Source organism: Mustela lutreola, chromosome 10, assembly GCF_030435805.1.
Source record: "Mustela lutreola isolate mMusLut2 chromosome 10, mMusLut2.pri, whole genome shotgun sequence".
Lineage (NCBI taxonomy): Eukaryota > Metazoa > Chordata > Mammalia > Carnivora > Mustelidae > Mustela > Mustela lutreola.
Genome location: NC_081299.1, coordinates 19,128,374 through 19,141,535, shown reverse-complemented (window position 1 = coordinate 19,141,535; position 13,162 = coordinate 19,128,374). Strand labels below are relative to the sequence as shown.

The window sequence follows — 13,162 nt, the reverse complement described above, 5'->3', positions numbered from 1 at the left end:
CAACCATGAGAACCAGATTCCCACCCCCTCCCCTGCCAAAAATAAAAATTTAGAACACTAAGGGGAGATTACATTAAGTCAGAAATTTTCAGGGTACATTCTGTCTCCCATTAGACTGGAAAGCTCTAGAGGGCAGTCAGTAACTCTCCCATCAGAAGTCTTTTAAGGGACAAGACTGGCCCAAGTTTGGAGATCTATCAGTCAGACATATTGATCCCAACACAAAACTTTATTGTCAATACATAGATTCCTGGCCCCACTGGCTTCACCTTTCTCCTCTAAGTGCTTAGGTCAACTTGGGTCCCAGCTAGCTCTGGCCTAAAGCAGGGGACCAGGGATGTCCATCCTTAGGACTAATCTTGGCTGCCTTGGCCATCACTCCCTTTCCGCGCTCTTTCTTTGCTGTGGGGCTCCTTCTCTCATCCAACATCCTTCTCCATCTGAATTCCTCCGGACCTGGGGCTCACAGACACAAGCCCTGGAGAAGCCACCCCCTTCACAGCCCCAGGCATTTGCCTAGGTGTAAGGCAGAAGGTGGGCTCAGGACAGACTGTGCCAAGTCACATAGAGATGCAGGAAAATGCCGCAGGGTGTGTGTGTTCAGGCCCCTTGGCTCCCATTCTGCCTCTCAGCGGCTACTCTTGTTTTTGTTAAGGAGTACGTTTGTGTTGGATTCCTGAACCTGCAAACCAAGGGGCTTGTGTCAGTCCCCCAGCTTCACATGGCATACACCCCCTCACTCCCCTCTGCTAGCTTTACCAGCTACCCCACCGGGCTTCCCAGGGAAGTCCTTCCTATGTCTGACTCTAGCCGCCTAGTGTCCTCTCCAAGCTTGGCAGCTGTGGACATTCACAAGGCTCTGGGTCATTCTAGCCCCCTCAGGTGGTATGGGAAGCAGAGAAAGAAACTAAGGAAAATGGAAAATGGGTGTGTGCCTTTTTCTCCTTAGAAGCTTCCTCCCTCTGGAGGAGGCTATTCTGGGGCGCTCTAGTGTGAACCCAGGGGTCCTCTGCCCACAGTGAGCCTAGGTATCTGCCACCATGCAGAAACGGAGTTGGTTCTTACCACCCTAAGAAGGAGTAGTAGGTTTGAGGGAGACAGGGACTTAAGTGACTCAGTGGGAGGAGCCTGATGAGGGGTAGAGGCAGAGCCTCTCAGAGGGGGAAGGGGTGGAACTGAAGGGACCCGCCGAGGCTGCCGCGGGCATGCGAGGGTCCAAGCAGGGGATCCGATCTCGGAGCAGACAGAAAGCTTGGCTCATGGGGCAGAGGCTACGCTGGCCTGGGGGTGCGAGGCGGGCTAGCACTTGCTGGGTAGGAGAGGGAAGCTGCACGCACCTTCTCCCTGTTGATGAGTGCCGTGATCAAGTCTTGCTGGTAGGTCATATCGCGGATGTCCAGGGAGGAGCCGCTCACCACCGACAGGTTCAGTGACAAGTGCTTGTTCAACAGCTCCTCCTCCTGCTCCTGGTTGAAGCGGATGGAGCGGACCTCCTCCACTATCCTGCGGGCGGAAGGGTGAGTACTTTCCGAGGGCTGAGCGAGTGGAAGAAGCGAGGCTGCCCTCCCAGCTCTTCCCTGGCCTCCACTCCGCTCCTCCCTGCCCCTTCGCTCCTATGGAGATCCAAGCCAAGCTGCGCGCTCGTGTGAGATGGAAGGAGCAGGAAGGTCTGGATTCCGGCTCCTCCACCCACCGACCCCAGCGAGTCATTGAAACCTCTCTGAGCCGGAGGGTCCGCCTTATAAAATGGTGAGGGCGTGAAGCCAGAAAAATCTGAGGCTCCGCTCAGCCCGGACTCACAGGACTGGGGGTACCCCCAGTACCCGCCCTACGTGTTGAGCTCATCTCGGATCTCCTTGTACTGTGTCAGGTTCTCCTGTATTGCCTCGAGCACCAAGCAAAAGTTGTCATAGGTGTTTTCTGAGAGGTTAGACAGGTGGCCCCCCGACAGTGGCTCCTGCGGGACGCCAGACATCTCCAGACGGGCAACCACACAGTGCACCACCGGCAGCTCGTTACTTTCATCCAGCTCCTGCTTGCCTCCCTGGGAAGAGGGAAATGGAGAGGAGACAGACAGCTCAGCCGGCACCCGTCCCCCAGCCCCTTCCCGCTTGGTTTGGGGGAGGATGAGTCTCTTAGGACACCAGGGTTCTAATGCCCTTCATTTCAGCTCCAACCAATCTTAGCCCTCCCACCCTGCTGCGGGAGCTCAGCTTCAAATGCATTACCCTCTCCTCCACCTCTTGGAAAATTCTCATCCCTTTTCAAAACTTAGCACCCAGTTTCACTCCTGATAAATCCTACCTAACCAACCTCTAAAGCTCTACCTACTCTCAAGTCATAGTTCCCACCCCTCAACATTTGGAACATACTCCCCTTCCACTCCACCAACATTTTGGAAGTCCTACCCATGAATGAATAACACTGTAACTAACATTTAAGGAGTTCTACCGGTGTGCCCACTACTGTTCATTTATCCACATAATTCTCATAATAGTCCTATGAGAGCAATATTATTATTATTCCCATTTTACGGAAGAAGACGTCAAGGTTTAGATTGGTTACCTGCCCTAAGGTTACCCAGCCACCAGCCACTCCGTTTTGAGTTGCCATGGAAACCAGACATCTAGGGAACCCACACCCCTCAGATGGCACACAAGGTGGGGGATGCTGTCCCCACGTCTCAGGCTTGACTTTCTCTAGGCCCTTAAGCGTGTATGCACACATGGACACACACACACACACACACATACATGTGCTCCAGTCAGCACCTATACATTCACCCTCTCCTCCCTTCTGCCCTCCCCAGCCCACTTACCTCACTGAAGTTTATCTGATGCAGTTGCCCCTGCTCTCCTGCCTTCATCATTTGCTCCAGATTGGTGGTGACCACGACAACAAACAGGTTGATGCCAATGAAGGCACCAATGGTGATGAAGGTGGCAAAGTAGATGGCGCCCCCAATCTCCATTGCATAGTCTCTTGTCCCTATCCTAGAGATGACAGGCAGGGGCCCCATCACCGCCCTGGTCCTTTGAGTCTCCATTTCCCCATCTATGAAATGTGGACAATATCTCAAGACCTCCCGGGACTTCTGCTACCTCACTGCTATTGGGCAGATCTAGTGCCTGCTCTGATTGTCAAAGGATCCACTCTTTGCTGAGCACCTGCTGTCCTGCCAGGGACAGAGCATAGGCCTCAAGCCAGCCCTCCAAGGTGGGGATTTGTACATCGGCATTATCAAGTTTAATCTATTGGCTATACTCTTTATTCATGTTTTTCTTATTATCAAAAGTAATTCAAGCTCATTATAGAAGGATCAGAAGGAAGAAGTGAGATATGCAGGAAAAAAGCCCATCCATTCTTAATACCTTATTATGAATCTCCTAAGTAAGAAGGTCTTTCTCCCTTTCTCTCTCTTTCCATACATCCCGCCACCACACACATATGTATATATACACTCTGTGCCAGGCTCTATGCTAAGAGATTTATACAGCTTTTCTCTATTGATCATAGCAGTTCAGATATAGTTAATTATTACAATTCCCAACTGCCAGGGAAAGAAGTTGAGGCTTAGAAGAGAGATGAAGTAACTTGTCCAAGGTTGCATGGCTAGTGTGATGGAGCAAGGACTCAAAAGCCCAGCCTTCAGTCTACCTTTACTGCTCACCCTGTGATTTTTCCACTGCCTACATCATACTGGGCAATGCCCGCAGAAGCCCTTTGCCAACTGTTCTATTCCCTCAAGAGAAAAAAGGTATCAGTCAGAGAGATCTACTCTCTAGAGGGGACGGGAAACAAGTAGGGTTGAGATGTAAAAGGAAAAGACATAAAGAACAGAACCTGGTGGCCATCTGTGGCCAAAAATGACCTTGGGCAGCGGCTCTATGAATGAATGAAATGAGACTCCCAGGAGTCCAGGCAGTTTGATGGGCTCGAATGGGGACTGGGAGGCTGTCCTGAAACCACAGATCTGCTCTCTTGCTCAAGGTCTCGCTACCCAGCTGTTTAGCATGACAGGGGCCATCTTCATGAATGGGTCTGCAGTAGGACTTCGAAAGGGGGACAAGGCCTCGAGAAAACCAAGACCAGTCCTAGGGGGGTCTCCTTTTCCCTGATTTGAAGGCCCAGGCAGCCCCCTCCTGCTGAGCCATCCTCCTCCTAAGCCCTGGATCTCCACTCCTACTGCCTTGTCCCACTGGGGGTCGGGGGAGGGGGGAAGAGATACCCTACAGACACTCACTTAAAGTTATTGTAGATATCCACCCAGCCATCTTGGGTGATGCAGATGAAGAGGGTATACAGAGCAACCTGCATGTTTTGGAAATGCCTGGGCAGAAACGCACCAAAGAGAGTGACCCCAAACACGGAAAACACCTGCCGGAGAGACCAAAGAAGATGCCTGAACTTTACCCAACCACTTTGGAGACAGGGCAAGCAGCTGCCATGCAAAGCTGCCAAGGGAATCCAGGGGTTCAGGCTCAGAGGCCTCTCCTCTTCTCTATCCACCCCCTCCCCCCAGTCCCCAGTGACCTGGGGGCTCTGGTCAGGGAAAGGGAGCAGCTGGGGGTGGGGGAGGGCACTGACCAGCATGAAGAAAAGGATGAGGGTCATGATGTTGGCCATGTCAGGCACCGACTGCAGGATGACACGGATGATCCGGGCCAGAGGCTCCACCGCCATGCACACATGTACCAGACGAAGTGCCCTATGGCACAGCCTCTCAGGGGTGCCCCTCGGCCCCTCCCGTGCCCCTCCGCCCCACTTACCCCCAACCTGCCCAGAGGGACAGAGACGATCCCCACCCCATTTCTCTCCCGGGATCCAGACAGGTGCCCTTCTTTTCCCCAGAGTTCCCAGCTCACCTGAGGGTATAGGTGATAGTGTTGATATTGAGTTCGCTAATGAACAACCCCAGGAGCAAGGTAAAGATGATAAGGAAGTTGAGGATGTTCCAGCCGTCCTGGGGGTGGTGGGGGATGGGGAGGTGGGCCAGCCCCAATGGTGTCTATCAGACCCAGCCCGTGGGGACATCCTGGGTCTGCCCTCCCACCACCCCAAGAATGGGGGAGCTCAATGTTCTTCTCAGGGCAGGGCCAGTCATCTGCTATCCACTGCTGTTATTTCTCCTGCTGCCCCGCAAATGTGCCACAAAACACACAGGCACTTGTTGTCTCCTGTGTATGTCAACAGCCAAGTGTATTCTCAGAGACACACGGTGGAGACTCTCATACACACAGCTGATTCCCAAGCTGAGCACTGGCCTTGGCCAGTGCAGTGCTGAAAATGGCCCTGACCTACAGTTAGGGGACAGAAGAGGGTTTGGGCGCTCCAGGCTTTGTGTGACACATGCTACAATTAATAATAAGATGATGGGGCGCCTGGGTGGCTCAGTGGGTTAAAGCCTCTGCCTTCAGCTCGGGTCATGATCTCAGGGTCTTGAGATCGAGCCCCACATCGGGCTCTTTGCTCAGCAGGGAGCCTGCTCCCCGCCCCCCGCCTGCTGCTCTGCCTATTTGTGATCTGTCCCTCTCTCTGTCAAATAAATAAACAAAATCTTTTAAAAAAAAAAAGATGAAAATAAAAACCAAGAAAACCATTAAAGAATACAGCTTCGGTAGCCAATTTAGAAGTGGACTAGCTCTCACTGTGCAAGAGAGAGAGAGACACAGGGAATTTTTACAAGCCCTTTGTCCAGCAAGGAATAAAGTCATAGAGGAATAGGGACAGAGGAAGGAAGCTCCCATGTATGAAAAGTTCAAGCATAGCCACTGAAGATGGAAACTTATGTAGCAAACCATGGATGCATTTAGCTTTTAACCAGTGATCCCACTTCTAAAATGTGAACCATGGAGACTCTGATCCAAGTACAAAATGCCATTTGTGTAAGGCTGAAGACCACTAAAGTGTCCGACAATGAGACACTGCTGAGTAAAACACGGAGCATTTAGTCAGTGAGCACTGCATAGTCAAAAAAGAGGAATGAGAAAGATCTCCGTGTACTGATACAGAAAGGTTGCCAGGATCCATTAAGTGACAAAAGCCAAGTACAAACGGAGGGAGGACAAAGGAAAGGGAGGACTAAGATACATACATATTAACTTATGATTGCAAGATACACACTATGAGGGGCGCCTGGATGGGTTAAAGCCTCTGCCTTCTGCTCGGGTCATGATCCTGGGGTCCTGGGATTGAGCCCCTCATCGGGCTCTCTGCTCAGTGGGGAGCCTGCTTCCCCTTCTCTCTCTGCCTGCCTCTCTGCCTACTTGTGATCTCTGTCTGTCAAATAAATAAAATCTTTTAAAAAATAAAAAAATAAATGAATGTTTATTTTTATAAAAGGTATAAGTACTTGATTTTTTTAAAGATTTTATTGATTTATTTGACACAGAGAGATCACAAGTAGACAGAGAGGCAGGCAGAGAGAGAGAGGGAAGCAGGCTCCCTGCTGAGCAGAGAGCCCAATGCGGGGCTTGATCCCAGGACCCTGAGATCATGACCTGAGCAGAAGGCAGCGGCTTAACCCACTGAGCCACCCAGGCACCCAGTACTTGATGTTTTTTTAAAAGATTTTATTTATTTGCCAGAGAGAGAGAGATAGAGTACACACAAGCAGGCAGAGAGGCAGGCAGAGGCAGCGAGAGAAGCAGGCTCTCTTGCCGAGTAAGGAGCCTGATTCAGGACTCAATCCCAGGACCCTGGGATCATGACCTGAGCCGAAGGCAGTGGCTTAATGCACTGAGCCACCCAGGTGTCCCTCATTTTTACTTTTTAAAAGGATTTATTGGGGTGCCGGGGTGGCTCAGTGGGTTAAAGCCTCTGCCTTCAGCTCAGGTCACGATCTCAGGGTCCTGGGATCAAGCCCCACATTGGGCTCTCTGCTCAGCAGGGAGCCTGCTTCCCTTCCTCTCTCTGCCTGCCTCTCTGCCTACTTGTGATCTCTGTCTTTCAAATAAATAACTAAAATCTTTTTAAAAAATAAATAAAAAGATTTATTTATCTAAGAGAGAGAAAGCAAGTGTGTGGGCACACACATGGAGAAAGGAGCGGAGGGAGAGTCTCCAGACTCCCCACTGAGCAGGGAGCCGATATAGGACTCCATCTCAGCACCATGAGATCATGACCTGACCCGAAACCAAGAGGATTTGGGTTCAATCAAATCAAGATGCTCAACCAACTGAGCCTCCCAGTCACCCCTAAAGATTTTATTTTTAAGTAATCTCTATACCCAACGTTGGGCTTGAACTCACAACCCTGAGATTAAGAGTTGCACACTCCACCAACTGAGGCCCCCGATTGTTGTTGTTTTTTTTTCTTTTTAAGATTTTATTTATTTACTTGAGAGAGGGACAGATAGTAAGAGAGCATGTGAGTGGTGGGGAGCAGCAGAGGGAGAGGGAGAAGCAGGCTCCCCCTGAGCAGGGAGCCTGACTCAGGACTTGATCCCAGGACTCTGGGATGATCATTGCCTGAGCTGAAGTCAGATGCTACTGACTAAGCCAAACAGGTGCTCCTTGATAGGTTTTGGGGTGTTGTTTTTTTTTTTTTAAATATTTTATTTATTTATTTGACAGATAGAGATCACAAGTAGGCAGAGAGGCAGGCAGCGGGGTTCTATTCCAGGACCCTGGGATAAAGACAGAGGCTTTAACCCACTGAGCCACTCAGGCGCCCCCCTGATAGGTTTTTTTAAAGCCTCTTCTCAAACATGCCCAAAGGCAAAATAAATCCCTTGACTTCAGAAACCACTTGACTGTAGAAGTCCTAGTGAAGCAAAGCTTGAGTCTCATTTAATGTAGCATTAAGACCTGTTCCCACCCAAATAGCTCTGACACTCTCCCGAACAGGGGTCAGCAAGCTACAGCCTCTGGGTCAAATCTGGCCAGTAGCCCATTTTTTGTAAGACCCTCAGGCTAAGAATGGTTTTTATATTTTTAAATGATTAGGGGGCAAAATCAAAAGAATGGTACTTTGTGACATGTGAAAATTATATGAAGTTCAAATTTCAGTGTCTGTGAATAAAGCTTCCTGGGAACACGGCCATGGTCAGCATGTCTGGACTGTTTACAGGGCAGTTGTGCTCTGGGAAGAGGTCAGTGTCTGTCACAGGTCCTGTACGGCCCACAGAGCTTAAAATACTTACCTGGCCCTTTGCAGAAAGTCTGCTGACCTCTGTTCTTGAACCTTGTAAATTAAGGTGGAGACTCTCAAGCCCATTTCTCAGGTAAGCAAAGCAAGGTTTTCCCAAGATCACAGAACTGGGGAAGACTAATCCAGGGACTGGAACCCAGGGAGGATGCACTTCTAGGACAAATTATTTTCTGCTGCATCTCAGACAAACATCTCAGAAATAGTCAGTCTCTTTCTACACATCACAGACACAGACACACCCACGCACGCATGCACGCGCACATGCACACGCATTCTCAGCTTGTTGGGGCAGAAGCACAGGGTTGGGGTACAGTCCCTAAGGAGGAGCTGGGGAAAGGGCAGGAGGGCCCAGGATCTTACCTTCCAGAAAATCCAGAAGCCATTTAACCAGCCGAGGAGAACCTCACAGATGAGGATGGTCAGCACAATGTCATCTATGGTAGAGAACAACTCATAGTGTTTCTATATGGAAGACAGAGAAAAAGAGGAGCCGAGAGGTCAGTGGAGCAGAGCCGGGGGGAGGCCGGAGAGAATGGGCATCCACGGGGGAAGGAAGGCCTGTATTCCTGCTGCTTCTCAGCCTCAATATCCTTGCGGCGCCCTTTAGAGCACATTTTCCATGTACATGGGCCGTTTATGTTAGCATCACCCCCTCCTACAAAGTAGGTTTTATTCCCATGTCACAGAGGAGGAATCAGAGAGGTGCCCAAGGTCAGATAGTTAGCAAGAAAGACTGTTGTCTGGCTATAAACTTTCCCTCCTAACCTCTAGAGTAGGGACACGCAAGAAAGGGGTTTGGGAGAGGTAGAACAGTCCCCAGGACTGGGAAGAAAGGCCCTGCCCCCGAGAGGGCAGATACAAGCCTCATCCTTCCTTCTCTGGTTGTCCCAGCCACTCCTGCTTCTCCAGCTCCCAAATCCCCCAGACAAAGCCTGGCCAAACTCCTGTGTATCCCCCTTCCTCCTGGGTCCAGTTCCCTGGGTGGACTGATGGATGGATGGATGGATGGATGGATGGATGGATGACTTGATGACCTTGAATTCTTTTTGAAATCCAACTCACTTTCCCCACCAATCTCTCATACCATACTGACCCAACTATAGTTGTGACCCCACTAACGGCTCCAAGAACCTGTGATTCCACCCTGGCAGTTACCAAAATTCCTGTAAAGACTCTTCCCTTCCTTTACCTCCATGGTCCAGACTCAGTGCCTCAAAGCTCACTGCCACACACAGAGGCCTCCTGACTCCCCCACCTTACCAGCACCCATGTCCTCTGGTTCATGAGAGGCTGAGCAGAGCTCCTTAAACCCAGATGGGAGGTTAAGGTTATGAGCCCGCTGCCTGTTCCACATTCCCAAAGGGCATCACAGGCCAGGGATGTCTGTTTACAACAAGGAAGAACTTTCTTTCCCATCATCTGTCCCCTCAGCTCCATCCCGCTGGCCCTGGGAGGCAACAGCTCTCCTCACTGTTTACTACGTGACCTTCCTGAGTAGGCCTCCTGCCTTCTCCAAGTCATGAGATTCTAGAGTTTGCTTCCTCTGCCCACAAGCCTGCCATGGCTCCCGATGGCCTACAGGGTCTAAACCAGGTCAAAACCAGTCTGACATTCACAGGCCTCTAGGATTTTACCTTCATGGACACATATCAGCATTTTTGACCAGGACCCATGGGAAGATGGATGTGCTTTGTATTTTGCAGCAGAGTACTCTCTCTTCCTCCTGCCCTCCCCCGCCTCTCTCTCTCTCTGTCTCTCTCTCTCTCTCTCTCTCTCTCTCTCTCTCACACACACACACACACACACAACTTTTACTTCCTTCTTTTTCATTTGGCTTCATTCTATCTCAGAAGCCTGGTGTCTGCAGTCTGGACCCATCTCGCAATCTGTGAGGGGTAGAAGCGGCCATCTTGGGTTTCTGCCTCCACCACACCAGAGGCCGTTCTTGTCAAGGCCACAAGAACTGAACCTGAGGGATGCTCCATGATCCTTCTCTGGCCTCCTCTCTCACCTTCTCTGGCCCTGCACCCCACCCTCCCCGACAGCCCATTCTCCCGGGTGTTCCCACTCCTCTGCCCACCCCTCCTTATTCTCCTTTCATTTGGCCGCCACCATTCTCTGTCTTCACTCGAAGGCTCTCCTCAGAGCTCTGTCCTGTGGTGCTTCCCTTCTCACTGGACACTCTCTCCTCAGGTGGCCTCATCTCCTTTAGCTTCTGGCCACCACGTACCCAGATGCTGTCAACCCTCACGCTGCCATCTCTATCCCTGATCTCTTGGTTCAGAGTTGACCTCCAACCTCTCCCTAGACCTCTCTGTGTGGATATTGCCCTGGTACCTCCAACCACCACACCATTCAACTCAATCTGACCCCAGCATCTTCCCCACACCCTCTGTGTCCCCCACATCCCAAAATCAGCACCGTCCCCACACAGTTGCTCAAGCCAGAAATGTGAGTCCTTGCTCTCCCTTTCTCTACATGTGTGAGAGGATAAGGTATGTTAAACAGTGTACATACATTAAGCGCTTACTGTTTGTTGGAAAGAATAGTGATCGGGGACGCCTGGGCACCTGGGCTCAGTCGGCTAAGCCTCTGACACTTGATTTAGGCTCAGGGCATGATCTTGAAGTCCTGGGATCAAGCCCCACATCAGGCTTCCCACTCAGTGGAGAGTCTCTCCCCTCCCCCTCTGCTCCCTTTCCCTGCTTGTTCTGTCTCTCTCTCAAGAAAATAAATCTTAAGAAGAAAGAAAGAAAGGAAGAAAAAAAGAAGGAAAGGAAGGAAGGAAGGAAGGAAGAAAGAAAAAGACCAGTCAGGAAGGCCCATGGATTTGACTCCTACAGAGCTTTAGACACATGACCTCTTTCACCCATGGCCCTTGCCCAAGTCCAAGTCCCACCACCTTTCACTGAACACAACACAATCTGCCTGGCCCATCTTTTCCCATTCCCAGCTCCCTCCATTCTGTGTTTCACCCTGTGGGAGCAAGTGTAAGTTTTCTAAAACACATGTCTGGTCATGTGTTTAAATCATGGTTACTTCTATGCTTTAAACCATTCCTTGGCTTTCCAATGACGTAGGGTAGAGGCCAGCATCCTTAAGATAACTTAAAGACCCTCCAACAGCTGGCTGCTGACTACTTCTCTGAAATCATCAGCCATGGCACTGGACGCTTTTACAATATGGATTTCAAATGGCGCAGTTCACATATGTAGCATATTCCTTGTAGGAAATTAAAACATCAAGGATAGGGGCACCTGGGTGGCTCAAGGGTTAAACCTCTGCCTTCAGCTCAGGTCATGATCTCAGGGTCCTAGGATTGAGCCCCGCATTAGGCTCTCTGCTCAGCAGGAAGCCTGCTTCCCCCACCACCCCACCTGCCTCTCTGCCTACTTGTGATCTCTGTCTGTCAAATAAATAAATAAAATCTTTTAAAAAACCCCACACACATCAAGGATAAGACCAAAAGCATACTGGATTTCAAGATGGACATACAGAACTTGCTCACAAGATCTTTCTTCTATCCGTAAACACTCTTTCCCACCTCTCTCTGCCTGGATGACTCCTACTTACTCCTTCTTCCCATCTGAAGCATTCTTTTCCCCAAGAAGCCTTCCCTAACTGTAAGATTAGGCAGGTTCGATGCCTACTTTGAACTTCCACGTACTCCGTGACACTCAGGTATCCGTAATGACATGCTTGTGTCTGAGACAGCATTCGGTCTACTGTGATCATACCTAGAACTACTCATAGTGACTTTTGATTAAATTGGAATACCCTCCCCCGCCAGGCACCCATTTGTCTGCCTCTGCTCACACTATTTTTCTCCCACCCTCTCTACAAGTCTGGGCCCCCTCCACCACGAAGTCTTCCTTGATCTCTAATTTCCTAGAAGGTCAGAGCTGGCAGGCCCGTGAAGAACATTCAATGCAACCGTCATGAACAGGTAAGGGTCCTGAGGCCCAGAGAGGAAAGTGGCTTGCCCAGGCCCCCTGTTAGATCCGTGGGGGCAGAGGTCAGGCTGGAGTCCCACCTGGCCAAGGAAGGAGTTGGTGCGCAGAGCAATGGTGATGGCGTTGACCACCAGCAGGAAGGCCAGCAGCAGCTGGAAGGCAGGGTGTCGAAGCAGCTGCTGGATATACATGCGAGTGATGAACTCCTGGATGTCCCAGGCATCCTGGGAGAGGGCGGGGGACCTTCCTTCAGGCAGGCGTCACATGGGAGGCCTCGGCCTGGACATTTGTTCTCAGTGAATGGGGGCCCCTGGATGAGGGCCGCTCTAGGGGGAGAAGCTGCCTGGAGAGGGGTCTTGAAATGGGGGTGTCGATGTAGGGGATCACTACCTAAATGGCCATTGAAAGGGGGTGACTGCTGGGGAATCTTTGTGGGAGTCATTGCAAGGGAGACCTTTGAGGGCTCAGCTGGTAAGTGACTGTCATTATACGGGGCTCCCATGGGGAGCACTGCCAGGTGGGTACTACAATGCCATGAGGGGGTCACTGCAGGGGCCACCGGGAGGGTCCTCAGGGGGATGTTTAGAAACTAGAAGGGGCAGAGTTATGATGGCAGCCCGTGCTCCCTGGGATGCAGCGGCACAAGGCTGACTGTGGAGGCAGGGGAGGAGCTGCAGGCCGCCGCCCCAGCCTCCTCCTTACCTTGGTGCTCATGATGTCCTGGCGGTTGATGAGGACTTGCTCCTCTGGCCGGGCGTAGGGCTCATCAGGGGCCCTCTGCAACGGTCAGTAGAGCGCCCATCAGTGCAGCCGCAGCCCCTGGGACCCAGGGCGATGCCCCTGCGCCCTGCCCCTCCCTGGCATGCCCAGCTGGGGTGGACCGAGGAAGGGGCCACCTACCAGGATAGTCAAAGGTTTAATACTGGTATCGGTCCACTGCTGCCACCAGTTGTCTTGATTACCTATCATAGCTGCTCAGTCTCCTCCCACCCGTCAAAGAAATTTCTTTCCAAGTGGTCTTGCTCCCCCTCGTGGTGATATCATAGAGGACTCTGTGA

At 51.2% G+C, this 13,162-nt stretch overlaps 1 protein-coding gene across 1 annotated transcript; it reads right to left on the bottom strand.

Annotated features, from left to right (window-relative positions):
- Positions 1-221: 221 nt before the first annotated feature.
- On the bottom strand, positions 222-13,097 carry CATSPER4 (cation channel sperm associated 4). The gene is made up of 11 exons (XM_059136951.1): positions 13,005-13,097; positions 12,807-12,881; positions 12,185-12,328; positions 8,512-8,613; positions 4,866-4,963; positions 4,588-4,708; positions 4,244-4,377; positions 2,819-2,993; positions 1,833-2,044; positions 1,338-1,503; positions 222-682 (listed from the first exon to the last, which is right to left on the bottom strand). The coding sequence occupies exons 1-11, from the start codon at positions 13,071-13,073 to the stop codon at positions 629-631; spliced, it is 1,350 nt and encodes a 449-aa protein (XP_058992934.1). The 5' UTR covers positions 13,074-13,097; the 3' UTR covers positions 222-628.
- Positions 13,098-13,162: the final 65 nt, after the last annotated feature.